Source organism: Pavona decussata, unplaced genomic scaffold (genome assembly GCF_977016875.1).
Source record: "Pavona decussata unplaced genomic scaffold, jaPavDecu1.1 SCAFFOLD_174, whole genome shotgun sequence".
NCBI lineage: Eukaryota > Metazoa > Cnidaria > Anthozoa > Scleractinia > Agariciidae > Pavona > Pavona decussata.
The window spans coordinates 734,843-756,660 of record NW_028145585.1 but is presented as its reverse complement, the minus strand read 5'-3'; the positions used below and the strand labels follow the sequence as shown (position 1 = coordinate 756,660).

General features: G+C 39.9%; 2 protein-coding genes across 3 annotated transcripts in view; one reads left to right on the top strand and one right to left on the bottom strand.

Moving 5' to 3' along the window:
* The first annotated feature begins 38 nt into the window (after positions 1–38).
* Positions 39–21,818, top strand: part of LOC146463850 (CAP-Gly domain-containing linker protein 3-like) — a 33,705-nt gene continuing 11,925 nt past the window's right edge. Inside the window, exons 1-11 of one of the 2 annotated variants that reach the window (XM_085083878.1) lie at positions 39–178; positions 1,657–1,842; positions 5,975–6,082; positions 6,588–6,652; positions 7,747–7,834; positions 8,950–9,034; positions 9,892–10,062; positions 10,171–10,259; positions 10,588–10,657; positions 12,895–12,998; positions 13,855–13,926. In XM_085083878.1, coding sequence (XP_084940004.1) covers positions 1,669–1,842; positions 5,975–6,082; positions 6,588–6,652; positions 7,747–7,834; positions 8,950–9,034; positions 9,892–10,062; positions 10,171–10,259; positions 10,588–10,657; positions 12,895–12,998; positions 13,855–13,926 — 1,026 coding nt within the window. In that variant the 5' untranslated portion in view covers positions 39–178; positions 1,657–1,668. Of the gene's footprint in view, positions 179–1,656; positions 1,843–5,302; positions 5,437–5,974; positions 6,083–6,587; positions 6,653–7,746; positions 7,835–8,949; positions 9,035–9,891; positions 10,063–10,170; positions 10,260–10,587; positions 10,658–12,894; positions 12,999–13,854; positions 13,927–21,818 lie in introns of those variants that run through there. The other variant, XM_085083879.1, reaches the window with a different exon arrangement.
* LOC146463851 (contactin-associated protein-like 2) lies at positions 15,498–20,412 on the bottom strand. Its single transcript, XM_085083877.1, has 4 exons — positions 20,234–20,412; positions 19,640–19,874; positions 17,323–18,839; positions 15,498–16,664 (listed from the first exon to the last, which is right to left on the bottom strand). The coding sequence occupies exons 1-4, from the start codon at positions 20,400–20,402 to the stop codon at positions 16,420–16,422; spliced, it is 2,166 nt and encodes a 721-aa protein (XP_084940003.1). The 5' UTR covers positions 20,403–20,412; the 3' UTR covers positions 15,498–16,419.

Below are 21,818 nucleotides of genomic sequence, written 5' to 3'. Positions count from 1 at the left end.
CGAACTGACACTTGCTCATTCAAGGTGATCTTTATTCACTTTGTGACTCTCAAGATAAACACGTGGTTGTGTGGAATTCGCATTAACTGAACGGGGTTCATCTTACTCTGAACTACCGTAAGAGATGGTTTCCTTTGAAACATCGTATCCGAGAGTATGAACTGTTTTCCAATGTCAGGTATGTTACTTATCATTGATCATTGGTAAAATTGATACCTCTGTATTGTTTGCATTCCATGATCACTACGCTCAAAAAAATTGTTTTCGGTGCAAAAGCCGTGTTCAATGCAAGTCTTGGTCCTTCTAAATCGAATAACGTTTATGGCCAGCTCTGACCAGCTCGCTCTGTCTCCTGTTACACGTTTAGCGGCTTTAAGGAAGTGTGTGTAGGAACGACTGGATTAACGCGACAAGTATACGGAAGCAAACAGGGACAGCAAGTTGTCAAGATCCATCGTCGTTTGTAAGAAAATCAATTCAGCGTTACGAAAGAAAGTTACAGAAAGTTACAGTGCTAAAACCAAACACATTCCGGATTCTATAGAAACCAGGTTGGCGTGTGCTTTGCTTTTCTCTGACTGTTGCTGTGCCGGTAGTGGTTGATTATGGATTGTAATCTCGAACCCACAGACTTGCCATTCATTGATTCATTCACTCTTAAAGTCCTTAAAAATTCGCTTTTAATTCACAATAATGTATAAAGGTCTAAATTGGGGTGCTGTAATCTCACTTACCAGGTGCATTTTTTCGGCCACTTGTTGGCTATAGGTTAAGTTTTTGGCCATTCTTCTCAGCTATCAGCTAATTTACGAGCTCTTATCTTTAGCTATCAGTTTAAAACGCTAGCTAAGCTACAACAGTCTCTCTCAACTGTTGATTACCTATATACATATTTCATCGTAGGTATTTTCCAAGTTTTCTTTCTTTTTTTTTTTTTTTTTTTTTGCAGCTAAGAAAACAAACTAGCACATTTATATTCCAAGGGCTAGTAACCCTGAGAGCGGTAAAGCGTATCGCGGAGACATCTTGACCGTGAATAAGGAAAAAAAGTCACGCGGCTGACGCTTTCTGCAAAACCGGTTGATCGATAGTCGGGGGGGGGGGGGGGGTAAGCTTAGATATCGAACCTATTCTTCTGTACGGCTTAGACTACGAGCCTACAAGCCAATACTGTAGCAGTTCAGTTTTTTTCCTCAGGAATATTCGAGCGACATGCAAGCGTGATACACGATCTCGTCAGGAGCGCGCGAAAATTACCTGTCACACCACAACTCGACACGCTTAAAACCCTTTACCCTAACAGTGATCAGCATCAAATTTACCCTTGTAATACCAACGCTTATTGAACCCCTGAGGTCATGAGAATTAAGGATATGATCAACCCCAGGTGAATTTTCTTAATATTTTAATAACTTCTCCCCGGTAACTTTATAAGAGAAGTATGGGGACAAGACAGGAGAATTTGTTATTTTATATTAGGGGTTGAAAGGTTAAGAGTCAAGGGAGCAACGTTTTTGACTGGCAGGCCTTTTTCGTGCGCTCTCGAGTGACTAATACCTGGCTGTGAAAGAAAATACCGAGCGCTTTTTGTCTCGTTTTAGAGTACTTTTACGACGGTCTCTCATTGGTGCTTCATTAATCCATTTTCTTTTGCAGTCAGACTTCGAAATGGAAGTTGAAATAAACGATGACGCAGAGGCCCGGCGTAGATTCGAATCCTGTCTCCCGGAGAATTGGGTTTTATGTTCGTCCAAGACACACAGTGGCCGACTGTACTACTTTAACTCGGTGACTGGGGAGAGCCGCTGGGAGCACCCCTTAATACCTGAAATGGACTCCCCGGTGAGTTGATTTTTAATCCTGTGACAGAGAGTTATCAACATTTAAATTCTCCCTAACAGTGAGCCACATTTATCATTTGGACATATTTGAGCCTTGCAGTATGGCAGGACATGTGTCACCCATAAGAACCTAGTATATGGCCTCGCTCACCATGAGTCTCCCATAGCTCAGTGGTTAGAGCGTCCAACCGGTATCAGGAAGGTCATGGGTTCGATTCCCGTTGGGGGCCTCGGAAAATTCTTTTTCCGAGTTATTCGACTTGAGAACGCTTCTTCATTATTTTCATTTAAATTCTCGTTACAATAAGAGTACATTGACAAGGAAACAGGTGATAAAAGTGTTAAAAACTACGGAATCTACAGTTGCGGTTTGTTGCATGTGGGACCCTTCGTTTCAGACTCGCGTAACTTCCCTAAGCCTAAGTGTTGTTATTTGACAATAGCCTATTGTTACTCCAACAATTGTCGGTATTTAAGGATCGGTACATATGATACATCTTAACTCATGGGGGCTTCGCCAATCGAATCTGGCCCTAGGACTTTTTTTTTATCCCAGTCCGATATTTTTACCCCACTTTGCAATAGCTGTCATCCTTCTGATCAACCTTTTGGAACAGACGTTTTAGGATGTCTGAATAAGGGCTAAGGCTTAGAGGTACCATGCAAGACTCTGAATTACATTTTCGACTTATAACTGCTCTTCTGCTGTCGCATCACTCAACAAACTCCAGGTATACTCAATTAACAACCCGACTAACAACTAAGAACTCGTTTGACAACTGACTGATTTCAAGCTTGAATGTTCGTAAATTAAAAATACTCCGATTTGTCAGACATGTTTGGGTTAACTGACCGTGGGAACTTTCAGAATTCCGCTCACTTCTCAATAAGAAAACCCAAATAAACCTACTCGACCAAACATTCAAATAACACATATCCAATGAAAATCTTAGAAAGAACAACAACAAACTAAGAACTGGAATTTTCACGGTGTGCCAAGCCAAGGTCAGCGAGAATTGCCCAGCATGTCGACTACGAGAGCTATTGTCAAAAAGACCGAAAAAATCAATCAACCAGACGACAACACTTACAAACTTCAAAACATTTGTGTCGGAGAACCTATAGGCCTTTAATCATGCATCAGATCAACATGGCGGTCATAAGTTTTTAAGTCATGCAACTAGAATAACTCAATTCAGTCATGAAGTTGTTAAATAATGAAATTCCACTTCATAATATAACTCAGACTTCTGAACAACATATGGGAGTGTGAAAGCAGGTGTTCAGCAGTGGTAAAGAAAGCGAATGGGTTACACGGGATACCAGGCCCGCGCGCGTTCGTAGCAGCTCATCCAAAATCGATGTCACAACCGGACATTGTAACACTTTCATGGACATCTGCTATCGTTATCATCGTTCTTGTTATCCGGCCAGTTTAATTCATCTCATCGATCTAGTCAGGGCTCCTTTCGCTTGTCCTCTACTCTAACAGAGATTTCACAAAAAGGAAAATATATTCTTGAGCACTGGCGGATCCAGACCTTCAGGTAAGTGGGATGGGAGGGAGGGGGGCTCTTGAACGCTCGACTTTCTCTTTGTGAAACGAAATATCTCGTCCCTACAGGCCTCGGCTTTGATATCTAACAAGGTGGAGGGGAGGAGCGGGCTATGAGGGCGGCCCATGCATGCCACTGTTACGAGTTTTCATGCGTGTACTTATCTCTGCGCTCTGTAACTGGACTTCGCTATTCGATCCAGGGGTCTTAGGAGGGGCACGATACAAAGGAAGGGACTGAGTATCCCACTCATCGTAATGCTGTTCGAATTCCGAGATTTGATCAACTTCTTACTTGTCTACCCATAACTTCCTGAACCACGCTTCCGAAAACCACATGCTTGCCCTTCTGACCAAATGCTTCCTTAAGACCATTTACACGCACCCAATTTAACAAAGGAGATTGATAAGCCGACGAAATTTCATCCCGATTAATGAAATTCTGTGGCAGTGACACACTTTTTAGTTTCAGCAAGAGAGGAAGAAGGGGTACCTGGCTCTCTTGATTTCAGTGGATTTTACCGATTTTCAGCCCGCGCTACATCAACAGAAAAAAAAAATCGACCGACAAATTGTAACGCGTAACTCATGTAATTAAACCGACTAACCGGGTGGATAAATCGCTATGTGTAAATTTATGGAGCTCCATGTAAATTAAGCTTAACCAACTTTCGCTGACTACCCCCAATTTATCTGACCTTCTCGGATGATTTATTTGTTTCTTCGTTCTTTGTTTGACTTTCCTCTTCATCGACAGTCAAAATCAAGGAAGCGGCGGAATCTATTGGTAAAGCGCAACTGCTCTTGAGTACACAGCCAAAATAGGAAAAAACGCCGAGAAGAGGAAATGGAGAACTTACAAGAATTTCGACTTACACCCCTGAGTGAATAGTGGCGTTGACTTGTCAAAGGACACAACCGTCAAAATAGCCATGAGCAATTTCCTGCTTTTCTTGTGCTTCTTTATTCACAAGTAATATAAAATCCTCTGAAAAAATAAACCGGTTCCTGATTATCCTATGCATGCATCATGAATAAAGGAAATAACCTTTTAAATTAAGGAAACAGGAAATTGTCAGTGTAGTGCGAGGAGTAAGGCGTGGCCGGTAATTGTCCTTGTTACGAAGTCTGATCTTACAGAGGCAGCGCAGAGTGGCTATGTAACACGCCTCGAGTCAGGTGTCATTATTTACTGTACCTGAAAAATTCATAACTGTTAAGATATCGTATGGCATATTGAATTCTTCTTTAGGATCGCGGCCAAAAATAGCTGCCACAACAATGTTTATTACCGGCAGAGATGGATTCTCAAAAATTCACTCTACTATAAATTTTGACTCGATGAATGTCACAATATTTAGGCTTCGGTAAACAGTAACTTCAGAACATTGTGTGCTTTAAAGCTTAGTGAAAATAAGAGCGTTTTGTCCAGTCTTAATCCTTTGTAATCTTGTGCTTCGTAAAAATCATAGAAAATCCACCGAAAATCACAGAAATAATTTGGTCCCACTTCGCACCCAGACTGTCATATTATTGAAATAAGTCTATGTCCAAAATTCCAGGCTGTACGGTAAGTTTTGTTTTTTCCTTTCAATGTTGTCAATCACCATAAGAAAGCAGACATCCACCCTGTATCACCCGGATGTCTGCCAATATTTCGCATGATTGTTTTCGTCAAATGTGGGCAGACAGGGGAAAATGAAAAACCATCTGGCCTTAGATTTACATGCGCGAGAACCAGTTTTTAGGTTATTTTAAGATTGACCTTACCTTAAATTGTAAAAGTAATATAAAATCAAGTCGGGGAGCGATCCATGACTTCTGACACGATCGTCATCTTCTGGACCATCTTCTGATATTTCCGTGATTTGATATGCGCCGCGGTAGTAGAGTATACCGTCCAGCGGAGTACTTCTCAAATATATAATCGATTCCCTCCAAAAAAATAACATTCAAAAGGAAGACGAAATGGTTCGGTAAATTACGTTGGAAATCCTTGGCTGTTTCAATCCTTGGTTTTATTTTACAATGCCTGGAAAGGTAAGAAACATAGCTAAAAGCAGTGGCTGACAAATAATTCGTGTTAAGGAAAGACATATTGCATTTCTTTGCGTGTTTGGGAAAGACTTCTTCCAATATGTCGTCATGGTTGGATTAAGTGAATAGTTGTTACAAGAGGCTAGCTGGTCTTTTGTAACCGTTTCTTGTGGTAGCGTGATTTTCTATCTCTGTTTTAATCTCGGAGGTCCTGTAAGTGTCACAGGTAATAATTAATCTCACGGAGAGGCACACGTCGGAATTCAGTCGCCTGCACTCGTTTTACCAGCACCTTTGATGAGGAGTTATGTCAACAATATTCTCTTGGTACCACTTGAAGAATCGACCGAGTTTTGACCGCAGAATTACATAATCTATAGGTTATTTCAAAGTAAACAATTCACTTTTCAATCTGGTTTATTTCCATAACTTTGAAATTGAAATCTCAATAAGAGAAATGTGTTAGCTCTTTTGTTTTACTTTCAAGTTGATGTAAACAAACTTGTTCGAGACGCGAAAAGCTTGTTGTTTATATTTTCAGGAAAAGACATCCAATTCCTCTTCAGGATTTGTGGTGACCAATTTTATTATGCCGGCTCGTGAAAAGCCCATTTCGCACCCGCCATCAGACCCTCCTTTGTGTGAAAACGTAAGTTGTTTTCGTGCTAATTAAAATGCTACTTTTAAAAGTTAATAACCTAAGCTAACAGTTTTTGAATTTTAACAAGTTCTTCTTAAGATCTTTGTTCTATTCACGAGTTCTGTTCATTAATAATTTACGAATCAAACAAGTGCACTAGAGAAGCTCTTTCTAACACCTTAATTGAATTCAAATTATAAACGTAAATTGGAAATTAATTTTTGCCATGTCTACTGGAAAATTGTATTTTGAAATTTTGCAACTTATGATAATTAATATCCCTGAAGGGCATGTTTCCTTTGATTTTAATTTAATCGTTCACTAAAATTTTCCCCTATCATGATTCTAGGATACAAATTATATATTATTCTAGGATACAAATAGACTTAGGTAAAAATGTCGAGTTTCTTCAGTCTATTACTGCACATCACCCAAGGTTACAAGGAAATTATTACTTACGTTGATCAACAGGAAATTTTGCTGACTAATGTTGAGGTTTTTATTTTTTATCCAGTGCAGAAAATTGGAACTGACCTTTTTTGACCCAAACTGTCCCGGTTGCCAAGATATCCTTCTGGAGTAAGTGTTTAAGTGTGAGAATGGTGAATACAACTGAGTGTTTGTTGAGTTATAAAATAGTACAAGATTGTGATGATGTTAAAGAACAAAACAGAGATGTACTTGGTATGGCACAATGTTCACCAAGTCCACCAAGGATTTTGAATTCTAAAATTTGAAAAATGGTTTTGAAATCTCTTTTATTTAAAACCCTGGAGGTTGTGAGATATATGGCTCTTGATTGAAAATGCAGTGCACCAAGACTTATATGTATACAGGCTTGTTACTATTATTACTCAATAAAAACATGCACATGATGTTGCTCGAATGCAACTTATGGTCTGTGGTATAATGATTCACTTAGTTTCAGCAAGGAAACTAAAGTGTGCATATTTGATAAATTTGATAATTTATTTTAACCCTCTTTGAACTCTGAACTTTCTGCCAACCCCTCTGAAGTTTTTCAAAGTTTTATTTTGGGAGGCCAAAGTTCTCAGTGGCTGTTCATTTTTTCCTCCAGCATGTTTTGACATGAAATGTTTTCTTCACAAGTGATGTTGAAAGTCAAGGCACAAAAATGTTGGGACTTTTGTATAAAATTTGGATGCATTTTTGTCAGTTTTCTTTTCTACTTTTTTTAGTCTATTCTTGCAATCCTTTAATATCAGTTTCAATTAATTCTGATTCAGTTTTAAGATGAGATTATCTGGAGATTGAAAAATTATTCAAGATAGTGGATCCAATATGGTGACTAGACAAATAAATGACATGATATGATGTCATCATTGGTACCTGACCTTATCTTGAGAGGAAACAATGTCCTATCTATTGATGATAAAACAAGGTCAAAATATTCTGACTGTTACAACCATCCCAGTGAACCACAGTGGGGTTGTAAGTTTGCATTTATGTCCGAGGGTTAATCTAGAAGTGCCTGACATGATTATCATCAATTGGGAAGAATTTTGTTTAATATGTTTTCTATCTGGCCCTGAAAGCGAGCTCAGATCAAAGAATGCTGTCATTTTTGGTTTATTTTCTCTAAAAAATTTATTTATTATACTCAGAGTCTCCTTACGTTGTAACCAGACAAATTTATTTATCCCTCTTTGTAGACCAAAGACAACCATTGCAGAAATTTTTGCGATTATGCGGCAGTGGGTTCCACAAGTTCAACAAAACATTGAAATGTTGATGAAACAGGTGAGGGGGAGTTCTTACTTTTCTTATGTAAATTGTTGTATGCCCAGCATGATGTATCAGCTTAAGGACCATGCCTACCAATGAGGAAGTGTTTTTGTGTGGTTTATGACTATGCGGGGAAAGCAGATCTTAGCATGGGCTATTGAAATCCAAAAAGAAAATTGGGGGTAACCAAGCATTTTTGTAGAGATAATGAAGCAACAATAATTATTATTCTAAAAAAACCAGTAAAATACAAAGCAATGTATGGCATTTTTTCCCAAATTGAAGCTTTATTTATCTTTGAAAAATACATGGTTACCCCTAAATTTTTTTGTTGGATACAAAAGAGCACTTGCTAAGTTCTGCTTTCTCTGCATAGTTTTAAACTGTGCAAAAATATCCCTGTATTAGTAGGCACCACCCATAGGAAACCCGAGTATCTTGAGATGTGCAGAACGTATGCGCAGTAACAAAAGTAGGCACTGTCCTTAAGAATGGTGCCTCCTCATACCAACTGAAGGTATTTTAGCACAGCTTATGACTATGACGGAAAAGCAGATAATTCAGCGAGAGCTGTTTGAATCCAAAAAGAAAATTGGGAGTAACCATGTGCATTTTTCAGAGATAATTTATGAAGCAAGAACAATATTCTAAAAACCTAATATATAACAATGTAGGGCCTTTTATTTCAAAATCAAAGCTTAATTATCTCTGAAAATGCCCCAATTTTCTTTCTGGATTTCAATAGCCCTTGCTTAGATCTTCTTTTTCTGCAGGGTCATGAGCTGTGCAAAAATGGCTTGTTTGGATTAGTAGGCATCTTACAGGTTCTCGGACCATCCCAAAATGCACAAAACATATGCGCAGTACGAAAAGGAGGCAGCCTCCTTAAATTGCAAACTCTGTATACCTTGGGATCTCCAGAACTTGGCTTAAAGTGGGAGTCTAAAGCGTAATAAAAAAGAAAGAATATTAAAACAAGACAAGAACTCATTCAACTAGCCACCATTTTTTTTTCATAATTATTGATTCTGTGTTTATAATTCAAAGTCACTGCAGTTCTAGTTTTAAGTAGTGTTCTAAACAGCAATCAAGTTTCTGTTATCTAACTTGTGCTACTTCTCCATGCACAGGTGTTAAGGCGAGGAGCTCATGTTGATGATCGAGATGGGCTGACAGACATGACTTTACTTCACTATGCTTGCAAGGCAGGGGCAGGTATGTCCTCTTACACTCAAGCCTGAGTGACCCACATGGCCAGAGCTTATTAGCTGATTTCTATGGCATGAAGGAGGGTCGCTACTCCCCCATGGGAGGGATGCTAGGTCCATCATAGGCTTACCCCAAGCAATGTGTTACTGGTAGCCATTTATTTAATATACACCTGGGTGAGGAGAGACAATGTGGAGCAAAGATCTTTGTCTAAGGAAATAACACAGTAATAAGGCTAGCAACTGAGTCGTGAACCACTGACCCTTTGATCTTCTGACTGTACAATTAAAAGTGCAATGCACTAAAAACTACAGCTCCACATGTCATCTTACAGCAGATATATAAACATGTTCAAGGTGTGAAATGTAAATGAATATACATGTGTGACTTTGCCAAGTAGTTCTAAGCTGGATTGGACTTACTGTAACATCTGCATTGCCCAGACATTAACTCAGCAATCCCATAACTAGTGTATATAAATCGGTAACAGCAAATTGTTGGTGGGGAGGAAACTTGTGACTTGCAGTGCGTTTGATTGGGTGGGTGGCAGGCAGCGAGGAGGGGGAGGGGGGGGGGTTTGGTTGGTTAACAAACACTTGCTTTGTGTCAAGGATACCAGAAATAGACCCTGAGCTGATGAGTGACAATGATTACAAGGCTATGCCCTCCAAGTTTCTTTATCATACCTTTAATGTTTTTGAAGTTATAAATCAGGGGTGAGCGGAGAGGCAGAATTTGCCCTTATTCCTGGGACCAGTGTTGAAAAAACCCAGACTACATGTAAATAGGGCTAAAGTTTATTTTTAACAACTGTTGAAAACGTTTCTCAAATATTCAGAGGAGTTGCGTTTTGTTTCCCATAGTTGGTGTTGGTGATTTATCTGCTGCAAGCAATGTTGTCAGTACACTCATCTCAGAAGGTAGTGACGTCAGCCAGAAATGCCGCTGGACTGACATGCTTCCCTTACATTATGCATCCTTCTTTGATGCGGCACCAATCCTGAGAGTTTTGCTAAAGGCATCTAATGCAAGAGGTAAGGGTAAAATGTTTTCATTCATTTATTTAGAGTTAGGAAATTTGTACAATTTGGCTTTAATACAGGACTAGCTTATAAGAGGATGTTTGATACTTATAATTTCAGATGTTGATGTCCGTTGTAAAGAATTTGACAATGGAACTTCTCTCCACATTGCTGCAAGCAATCTCTGCTTGGAAGGAGCCAAGTGCTTAGTAAGTTTACAGCAAACTCAATATGTGTCAGTTGACAAGTGCTTGCAATAATTATTATCATGTCAACTCCTGCAGACACATTGTTTTGGCATGCATTCTAGCCCTTTTATTTGTTAAGGGGGTAGCAATTCATTGAGGAAATAGAATGGATTATCTAGTATGACATTGCCAAACATCTTCCTGTAGCAGTTGCTGTTATGAAATATATCACTGATCAAGACCAACTTAGCAGGATAGTCAAACTTGAAGAGAATGACTAAATAGATGATTATTGTTTTTATAGTCAACTATCACATGTATTTATAATTGCTGATTTTTTTGTGTATAGCTGCAACATGGAGCAGATGCTTCACTGAAAGACAAGCTCAATAGATTAGCTCTGCACTGCATTCCTGATGGTAAGTCACTATCTAAAGATGATAACCCTTCTGGTCCAAAGAGTAGCTTCATTCAATATTGGATTCAAATAATCCAAAAAGGGAAAAATGTGAATGAAAGCTAACTATAGTTCAAACTTGTATACCTGAATTGATTTAGTTTGAACATGCTCAAATGTTCCTTACAGTCAACAAGAATTCAAACATGTAGCACTTACAAGTGTATCCTCAGACTCACCATAAGAAATGTGTGTCAACTACAATGGTTCGTGACACACTTTAACTTATTATGAAAGGTGTTTGTCATCGTGGTTTAAAATGATAAATGAGTTAATAGTTTGTCTCACGATTGAGTCACAAAGATGTGGATCGCGACGTTTCGACCGCTATACTGCTAGTCTTCATCAGGCGATGGTGTCGACTGATTGCGTTCCCTTAACAGGGAAATCAGAGTATCCAGTTAACAACTCAGCTCATTTCGTGTCCACTATCAACGGTGAGAGGGTACTAGAGAGCGAGATCATGGTGTCTTTTGACGTAGAATCACTGTTCACAAACGTACCTATTGAAGGCGCCGTACAGGCCGCGTTACGGAAACTAGAAGCTGACCCGTGTCTTGCTAACCGCACGACTTTAACACCTGCACAGATTGCTGACCTCTTGGATTTCGTTCTAAGATCCACATACTTCCAGTATGATGGATTAATTTATGAGCAACAAGAGGGAGCAGCCATGGGAAGCCCAGTATCCGCTGTCATAGCTAACCTCTACATGGAGGATTTTGAAGAACAAGCTTTGACTTTCACGCCTTGTATGCCTAAGATTTGGAAACGCTATGTGGATGACACCTTTACCATCTTGAGTCGAGACAAAGTTGACATTTTCCTCCAACACCTCAATAGTCAACAACCAACGATCCGCCTCACTATGGAAACTGAGACCAACAACACCATACCCTTTCTTGACACGTTGGTAACTAGAGATTCGGATGGCTACCTCTCTACCAGTGTTTACAGAAAGCCTACACACACTGACCAATACCTAGCGTATGATTCACACCACCCGCAATCTGTAAAACGCGGTATTGTCAAGTGCCTGTACGATAGATCGAAACACCTCATAACTAAACCATCAGTTATCTCGCAAGAAAAGAAACACCTCTCATCAGTTCTTGCTTCTAACGGTTATCCCTTTTCGTTTGTGAAAAACATTACGAAAACAAAGAAACAAACAGCCACAAAAGAACCAGCGCCTGAAATTAAATCTACTGCGGTGCTACCATACGTCAAAGGGCTATCAGAGGCTCTTCGACGTTGCCTACAACAGCAAGGCATACGGACAGTTTTCAGATCTGACACAACACTTAGATCACACCTAGTGCGACCTAAGGACACTGTCGACCCTGCAAAACAAGACAGAGTAGTCTACAAGATTCCCTGTGAGTGTGGCAAGGTCTATATTGGAGAGATGGGAAGATCTATGCATGAAAGGATTAAGGAACACGATAGAGACATACGGCTTGCTCGAACCCAATCCTCCGCCGTTTCAGAACACAGCAATGCGACGGGCCACTATCCGCTCAGGGATGAGGTTAAGTTTATTGACCGAGACCCACATTGGTACACCCGTAGGGTTAAAGAGGCTATTCACATAAGACTTCACCCTGACAACATCAATAGGGATAATGGAATTGAAATTCCGGAAGCGTGGATGCCCACGATCAAACAACACAGCAGCCGATCGGTACCAAGGCAGACGGCCGAGGGTAACAATTTCTAGTCTGAACGACGAGGATCGAAATCCTCCAATCAACAACAGCCTAAGAGAGGATCGAAACGCACCAATCAACACAAACCAAGGTGCTACTTATACTGTCACGCAATCAGTCGACACCATCGCCTGATGAAGACTAGCAGTATAGCGGTCGAAACGTCGCGATCCACATCTTTGTGACTCAATCGTGAGACAAACGATTAACTCATCTATCACACTTTAACTTGTTCCAACTCTTATTGACTTTGCCCTCATTTGATCCAATTTAATGCATTCACAACCAATCGTGGATCGCTATATTCCCAACCTAGCTAGGTTTGATTGTTTTTTTTTTCTGTTCTCCTTTTTCAAACTGTTCATGATGTTACGGCATGTTCTGTTGAACAACAAACCCCAAATCCTAATTACAGTTTTTACTGAAGTTGTTTAAAGGAAAGTCTTATTTCAGATTTTGCCTGTAATGATCATGTTTTGTATTACTGCAGTTGCCACATATGAGCAAGACTCAGAGCCAGCAACCATTGCTGACAAACTGACAAGGCTTTTGTCTGAAGCAGAGCCACCCATGAAGACATCTCAAGAACAAGAGGTTAGAAAAAAATGTAACTTGGTCCAGTTTTTGTCAATATAAAAATGACACTGAATATTATCTGAATAATTTTTTTACACAGCACTGAGTAAAAGACAGTAGAACTACTGGTGGCAGAAGATATGCACAGTTACATTGTAATTGTTTTCTTTGTACAGACACTTTATTACTCCAGGATGCTGTCTTGCAGGGTTCGTATGGTTCCTGGAAACCCTGAAAATCTGTAAACTCAAGTAATAAAGTTTTCTTGAAAGACATTGAGGAGCACCCAGATGGGAAGATCCAACAACTTAAAAATACTTGATACACATTATAGGTCCTGGTAAAAACTTTCTGAGGCCTTGAAAAGTGCTGGAAATTTGTTTATGAAAAATGGTACAAACCCAGCACTTGATTTCAGAAGGTCCTAAATTCTTGTCATAAACCATGATGTTAGATTCATGTTACACGTATCTTGAGATATCATGAGTTCATGTTATTCACACCTTTGAGTCTACATGATAATCACTCTTGAGTTTGTCCTGATGATCTGTGTTCATGCCAAGAAGGTCATGGCTTCAATAATTTAAAGGGAAGTTTAAATGGAAACCTTGACTTTTGTAAAAGTACTGTCTTGCCGGCTTTAATGCAAGAAAGTAAAAGCACACATGCAGTCATGGCTGCTGATAGTTCTGATGTCATCAGGACATGTGCGTACAGTTCAGTTGTTGGACAGTCTCCTTGCTGTTACGCCTTGAAACCTTACCCTGGTGAGGTGTTTGTCATCATTTGCCAATAAATTGTTGAACCCCGACTTGGTGTGATAGCATGTGATAGTATAAGCAACTACATGCTAATCAAAGTTGTTTGCATTTAGAATGAGGTCCCAATGACTTTGGCTGCAATGGGGCTTAAAATCGGGGATCAAGTTTGCATTGGAGGAAATAAGGTACTGTGCAAATACAGTTGATTTATAAAAAAAAAAATTAAATAACATTTTTTGCATAATTAATGCGAGATAGCGTCTAACCTCGACTTCATGTCGAGGCTCTCCGACGGATTGACGTCACGAATTGGTACCGATTTTACTTCCGGTATACATGTGCCTTACGTTATCGTCCCAGGCCGCTGCTCGGTCACACGCGGGCGTGGAGCGCACATAGAATGAAAAACTTACCTAGATCTGACTGGAAGAATCCAGCTAGAAGAATCTCGTTAGAAACAAAATTTAGATCTCACTGAAAGGAAAAAACATGGTTTCCTGGTCCCCCTCTCGAAAAAACGAGAGTATCACTTCAAAGATTTAGTTTGCTAGGTAAAACCTTTTTGAGGGTATCATCTAGTCACGAACCTGACCCATTGCGGCCAGAATTTTTCCTCTGCATAAAAAGGATTATGTTGGTGGAGCGGTGGTAGAAAAAAATACTTGTGTGTGACATTTTATTTGTGGGCAGAGCTTTTCATCCAACTATCATCTAAAAAGACACCAACAGTCAATGCACGCCGCTTCTCCGAAAAAGTTTGGTTGTAGCATTTGTGGCAGGTAGTATGCTCGAAAATATTACCTTGATAAACACATGAAAAAGAAACATGCCCAGCAGCAAAAGTTATTTAGCTGTGACATTTGCGACAAACATTTTCGCTTCCAAGCTATTACTGGGAGCACATGAAGACGTATTCGCCCGACCAATGCAAGTTTGAAGAAGATGAAGAGAATACTCCGCAGCAAGTTTTCCAACAAGTGCAACATGCCTGTAGAGAGTTTTAAGAGCAGAACTGGAGGTGTTACATTCGAACGCGACAACAAGTTAACGGTAAGATCTTGAACATTTACAATGTCCGTTTGGATAATTAGACTGTGGATCTAGAGCAAGTGGTGAGAGATATTTTCCGACTACTGACAAGTGCCTTCAAAATAAGATGAATATCGATCGGTTGATTTTACTGTTAGGCTGATTGAAACGCGAGGATCATACTGAAAATGGATTTTTATCGCTGCTTTGTTTACTTGTTGTTGTTATTTTCTTAAAAGTAATCATTTGGACCCTCTGTCTTAATTTAATTTGGTCGTTAGAAGCGAACTCTTTTTTAATGAGGTTGCAACCAATAAGATTTTGGTGGAAATACTCTACAAAACCATTTTTCTCATGACTAATCCTCACGGAGGGGAGGGGAGGGAGGGTTACCATCTCGGGGAACATTTGTGCGCGTTACACGAAACCTAGTACTGCGTAAGGTAGACAAACAACTCTCCATTTTGTTCTAGTTAACTACGCTTACACAATATCTCCGCAAGTAAATTTAGAGGGTCTTTATCTATCGATGTAAAGAATGGAAAACCAAGAAAACAAACAAGAGGTAAATACAGCGGAAACCCGATAAACTTTGCAACAAATACCGGATGAGCTTTATTCATACAACGTATCCTAGTATGTATTTTTATCGAAAAGTCTGTCTCTGGTGACGTGACCATGGTGTGGCACACCCGTTTCGTGATCATTGGGTTGTAAAAGATCAATTAGACAAATGTTATTTTAATGAGTAAAACACAACTTCATCAATAACTACAACATGAGAAAGAAATCAAACGCAATGTGATTTACAGAATCACTTTGATAATCCGAATCCTCAAAGGGGGGTTTCGGTTAAACCATCAATAACTACAACATGGCGAGTAAATCATTTACTTAATCACTGTCAATACAGTTACGAATGCGCCTTACTTCTCGAAACCAAACACTTCCATTTCCCTGATAGTAAAATACTGATTTCCTGTTAAAAACGTGGTAGCATTCAGACCGATTGGACACCGGTACCATCTGTTCAAGCTGACCTGGCAGCAGTTTGTAACTGGTAGATTGCTAATAAAAAGGTCATGACCACTTCCAATTGTGGGTCCATAACCACTGTTACAGTAGATCGCATTTCCTTCTCGTCCAGCTTTTAAAGGCATCTTTGTTGGTGATAAACCGTTCGGATTGACCAGGCTGAACAGGAACGAGTTTGGACGGCTGTTTTGTAACCGGCTCCAGTAGCTAAACATCAAAAGAAATACCTGGATTACATTGTGTTCACTAACCCTAACTAGAGAATTAGCGCCATACCAACAAAAAACCTAACCTGTATCTTTTTCATGACTCAAATTTGCTAATGTGAAAGGTTTGAACTAAAATCTTGGAGAAAACTAATGAGACACTTTGTATTTATTGGGAAACACACGTGTGCCAATACAGGGTTTGGCCTTTTTTTTTTTTTTTTTTTTTTTAGGATAACAGAGTTTTGGCGTTCAATCTATAGCTAGCAATAGTGCGGTTTTGTTAGAGACGTTTGTAAACGTAAACAATTCCGTAGGAGTTGGTGAGTTAGTTGGTTGCGGTGTCGTAGTCTTGTCAGTTGTGGACAACTGCGTAGGCTTAGTCTCGTTGAACTTCCCGCGTTTAGGCTAAATCTCCTGTTCAGTGTAGCTTGGAGAAGGAGAACCTGGACGAGGAACAGTCGGATTTACAAGGCGGCATGAAGAATACACGAAGCGCGAAGCCTGGTGTTGCACATGGACTGATAATTGGCTGCCGTCAGTATTGAGTGTTCCAAAACATTCCAGCGGTCCAACGGAAAAGTAAGATCGAGCAGCAGACTTCGAAAATTGAAGTTCTAAGACGGGTAGCTTGGTGCTGTCTGTAAGGTATCCTGTTGGTAAGAAAAAAAAATCGTATCATTGAGTTGGTATGTCCTTTCACAGGAAAAAAATTCGTTCACACATCAGTCTCCGACAAAGTTTGTAGTCTTGATTCCTATAGCTTTTGCATAAAACAGTTTTAACCAAAAGGAAAGTACGAGTAACTGACTACTATCGGTACGTCAAACGATAGACGTTGGATAATATTATAAATAAGTACAATTACTCAGGTGATTACAGAGATTCTGTTAATCTTATTGGTCGAGGATTGCGTCATATCCTGCTATAATCACCTCGCGCGAGGTGATTATAGCGGGGAGCATTAATTTTCAAAATGGCCGCTGAGCGATTTGATGATGTTTTTGAGGAAGGCATAAATACGATGAAAGGAAATGTAGTTTCGAAAGGTACTAGAGATGCAACTAAGACCGGGTTGACATTTTTCGAAAGCATGATATGAAAGTTTTGCTAATTGTAATAAATAAACCCTTGTAAATTCTAATTAATGTATGAATTGTAAATTGTAAATTGCAGTGGAAATGTTATCCATGTCGATACCAATACAGTATGATCTAACTCACTTAGTCAGTGGTTTACAATTACAATTTTTTTCTTGGTGTCCATCAATAAAACTGAGGAGTTATTCCCTCGGAAAAAAATGCGGCTTACCTTTATCTTCTCTCCATGTCTCGTCTCCAATGTCACAGTTGCAAGCAAATCTGGGATCCGCGCATGTTCCATTTAAACCGCATGCGCACTTCATACTGCCTGCAGGTGCACCCGGCCAATAGTTACTCACAAACCACCAACCCCTTCCTCTCCAGTTTACCTCGGCCGGACCCGTCGGTGCTTGTAGAAGTTTGGACCCGAAACAGTTAAAACTAACAAACTGACGACATCTCTCACTTTGTGATATTAAAGCCTTGATATCTTTTAGATGGACTGAATATTTCAGCTGGTGCCAGTAACCGTAACCGTGACCGAAACCGTTACCCCGATACTGATCATATTGGACAGATGAAACTGCTTGAGGTGCCATTTTCTGATGATGGATGAGCGTTTTTGCGTGGTTTTGATCAGTCATCTTGCAAAGAACTTCAAAAGGGTCATTGGGTCCTTCAGCGTCCGGGTCCACTTTACAGTGGGCGTCATCGCTTAGACCCAGATTTTTGTACTCCTGGCAGGTCCTTAAGTATATGCGCTGTTCGCAGAGTGGGCCGCGGTAAAACGTCTTTTGGCAATCGCAAGAAAAATCACCAGACCGTAGATCGCTGCACTTGCCAGCGTGTCGGCACGGATTTGGAAAACAACGACTTGAAATGTTGCAACCATTGCCCACCTTTTCGACAGCGTAATAGCTCGAAGTTGTGTCGCCTAACTCAAAGAGTTTACCGTCCACATGTAAACCATGGATACAACCCACAAAATTTGCGATGTACAGGTAGTTGCCAAAGCTTGTAACATTTAAGGCATGATTTTCGTACCATAGTTGCTGCCAATGATCCAGTTTCATCTTTATCTCCGTTTTGGTGATAGCCACAGAGAGATAATGCCATTCACCATCGTTTAAACTCTCTCCCTGGATTAACGAAGGTAGTCGGCTAACTCCTACTAGCGAAACGTCCAGAACCACTTTTCCATTGATCAATGACACTCTAACTACCCCGGCTGATCCCGTTTGGATCGTTAAAACGCTGCTGGCGATGTACGTGCGAAACCACATGTGGACATTGAAGAGATCTTTGCCTGATGAAGGTATCATTAGATATGAGTCTGGATACTGAAAGCTCAGAGTTTCCTCGGGCGGGTAATCTCTTTTTGGGGGAGAGGAACCATAAACTGTACCATCTGTCATCTGCGCTTTTGCGAGGTTTAACAACACTTGCCATCCGTTGAGGACCACGTATCGAAGGCATCCTCTCGGATTTGGCAATGGATTATATCCTCTCAGTAGATTCAATGTGCTTTGGGGTAGACCTCCTCCAACATACGCAAAACCTGTCACGCGAATTGAGGCGTATTTGCTCTGCAGTACAAGGTGGTGTGTTTGCTGGTCAAGTGTGACCTTTAACTCCTTTCCCACCAGACTCAATGTAATGTAATGCCAGTGATTATCAGCAAAATTTTCTTCAAGTGCCAGGTGACCATTTGGGGTGGGGATGCTGTCATTGATATTGGCAGTGATTCTGCGATGAAAAAGAGGAAATATAAGAGTGAATGCTACAACACAATTTATTTTTTGTTTTTTGAAGGACCAGGGTTGAGGGTTCCTGTCCAGCAGTTAAAAAGCCTCAGCTTTTTTTTTTTTTTTTTTTTTTTTTTTGGGGGGGGGGGGGGGGTTATGTTAGAAATTGTAGTGGAAATACTTCTTTGTGGAAAAAAAAGTGAAATTTGAACTATTTAAACAAAGGGGAAAATATACACTTAAAGCTAGCTATTAAAGATCTGAAAGATATTAAAGGAATTCGCATTCACCAAGCTGACTTATTTGACCTCAAACGTAGTTAAATTCGACATGTGTGTAAACATCTCGCTTCTGTTTGTGTGGGAATTTCGGAGAACACAATTGAAGTCGGTAATTAATTCTTCATCATACTTATTAGATAACAAGCTGCTGCTTTCAGCGAATAAAGGTACTGAGTCACAATAACTTAGTATGTGGTACCGATTGAAGTAAAGGCTGGTTTCCATATGATCGCAGATCGCAATAAGGTCTGCGATCATATGGAAACCAGCCTTAAGTTGTAGGTCTCGAACGAACGTAAAACGGCGGAATAAATAACATAAAGCGAGCGCTAGAGTGGATTGTACTCCTAACAATTCCAGAAACACTTTCTCTTTTTGAAATAGCTTGTTATTGCTCTAGCGATAAACTTGCCTGAGCTAAATGTATTTTTGTTTTTCTGGTTCGAGGTAATTTGGAGTAGAGGGTGGTTTTGTTCGTTTTAGAATTACTGCTATAAAAAGCTTCTAAAAGACTCCATACCTTAACTTTCCGCGGACTAAATCGACCATCAGGAAATCTCCCATTTCGTTTTCGCTACCAATGTAAATCAGCTCGGTGGGACGACAACTTGGTCCTGTGCAGTTTGAGAGTTCATCTGAATCATCGCCGCAATCATTGACACCATCACAAACATAGTGTTTCGGGATGCATCGAGAATTGTTGCACAAGAACTGACCTGCACATGGTGGTCTTGTAGGGATGGGATTAGAGTTCCCTTTGATAAAGAGAAATGTATATAAGCATAAGAATCGAATGATTGAGTGGTGATTTGACCGATGTAAAGATTACAAACAACTACTAGCTACACACCACATGGCGAGCGCCATTTAGGTTCCCACCTAGAACGAGACTAAAATAAAATTTGAAAGCAAAATTCAATTCACCCACCACTTTTAAGCCTGAATTTACCATCCACCATTAATTTACCATTCATTCACCGGTCATTCGACCGGTAGAAAAAATTATTTCACCACCAAAAAGCGGTGCGAAGATTGCAAACAACCACTACACATCACCTGGCGAGTACACCATTTACGCGTTTCACGTACATACAACATCAGCAAATTTTCTTACCGTTTTGGAATTTGCCTCGTCTTTCGGTTCGGAACCTTGACAAACCGCTCATACACTGTTGTAGGTGAAGTGTAAGGATAAGAAGTCGAATACGCTCCATCCCTACGATTACTAAGCAGTTGATCTCAACGAACTCGCACGTGGGAAAAATAGCGCCGCCAGACAACATGGTTTTCCATTTGATTGATTGATGGATGGATGGATGGCCCTCCTTCAGTTGTTTTTGTTGGGGTTTTTTTTTCATATGTGGACGGTAAACTATTTCGTCCATAAATGACATTTTATGTTTAGTCTGTTTTACAAGATCAGCTCCAGAAAATGTTAGTTCACTGTTCCATGTAAGATTGAAATGAAAATCATCCTCTTCACGCTTGGTTATGCGTTTATATAATTGATACAAAACGCATAAGCTGTGTAAAGTCGTGTTTTGTTACAATATCAAATTAGCGGAAGTAGACGCAGTTCCTAGAATGCGTAATCGATACAAAGAAATCCATAGCTCTGCTGTTTTACAAAAAAAAAATTTGAATTAGAAAGGGCGCATTTTAAATCTTTCAAAGGATATCACCCTGCGCTCTTCATTCTCTGCACAACAAGCAGGGCAGATTTATTTTAATCAATGTAAAAGTGAATGTGTGACAATACTACACTTAAGGGGGGACTTAACCTAAATTTGAATGAAATTTGAAGTGTTTTTAAGAAGGGATAGAAGAAAAAAAATGATTTTTGGAACACTAACAGACAGTTGATACCCACGCAAGAGCACCCCAGGTTGCTAGTGGACTAACTAGGTATCCGTCTATTAATTATTAACTACAAATTCTTATTTTAAAACTTCACTAATTCTTCAATATTTCTTATTTCTCTTTATTTAACCAATCCTTCTAGAAAAACTATCTCCTCCCAAATATACCCAAAAATCACCCCAAAATTCACAAGACACCCCACAACATAGATTTACGGGATGAACATAGAGTTTTTGGATCGCTTGAAACGTGAACGAGATATTTCCATAAAAGCCATGTAAAGTGCGGTAAAATGGCGTTTACGTTAAGTCCCCCCTTAACTACAAGATCCCAAGAATCTCTCATAGTAAGATAAATTCTTGGATCATTGACGTAATATAAGAGTGAATGCGTGACTGGAGTTACGGTGGGGGTTGTTTTGTCTAATGATTTTCTGATTCGGGGCCGAATTGTTTTTTTGTTTTTGTTTTTATTTCACTTACCCCTCGTAGTTCGGTCATTTTAGTCTATAACCAGATGGTGGGTTTGGGTGCTACCTCTAAAGTTTGCTAAAGCGAGATTTCTTTTACAGCGAGAGATTTTTGTAGAGTGAGATTCGCGTAAAGTCTGTAAAGAGATCTGGTAAGAATTCCTTTCTAACGATTAATTTTGACTAGCGAGATTCTTCCAGTTGAGTCACTCGTGCGCGCGACCGAGCGGGGCCTGGGACGTTAACCCAGCGTAAAATTGATCCTAATTCGTGACGTCACTTCCGTCGGAGACGGCTGGGCGCCATCTTGGATTTTACTCCTGCGAGATTTATAATACTTATAATACTTTCGCTCGGGCGCCATCTTGAA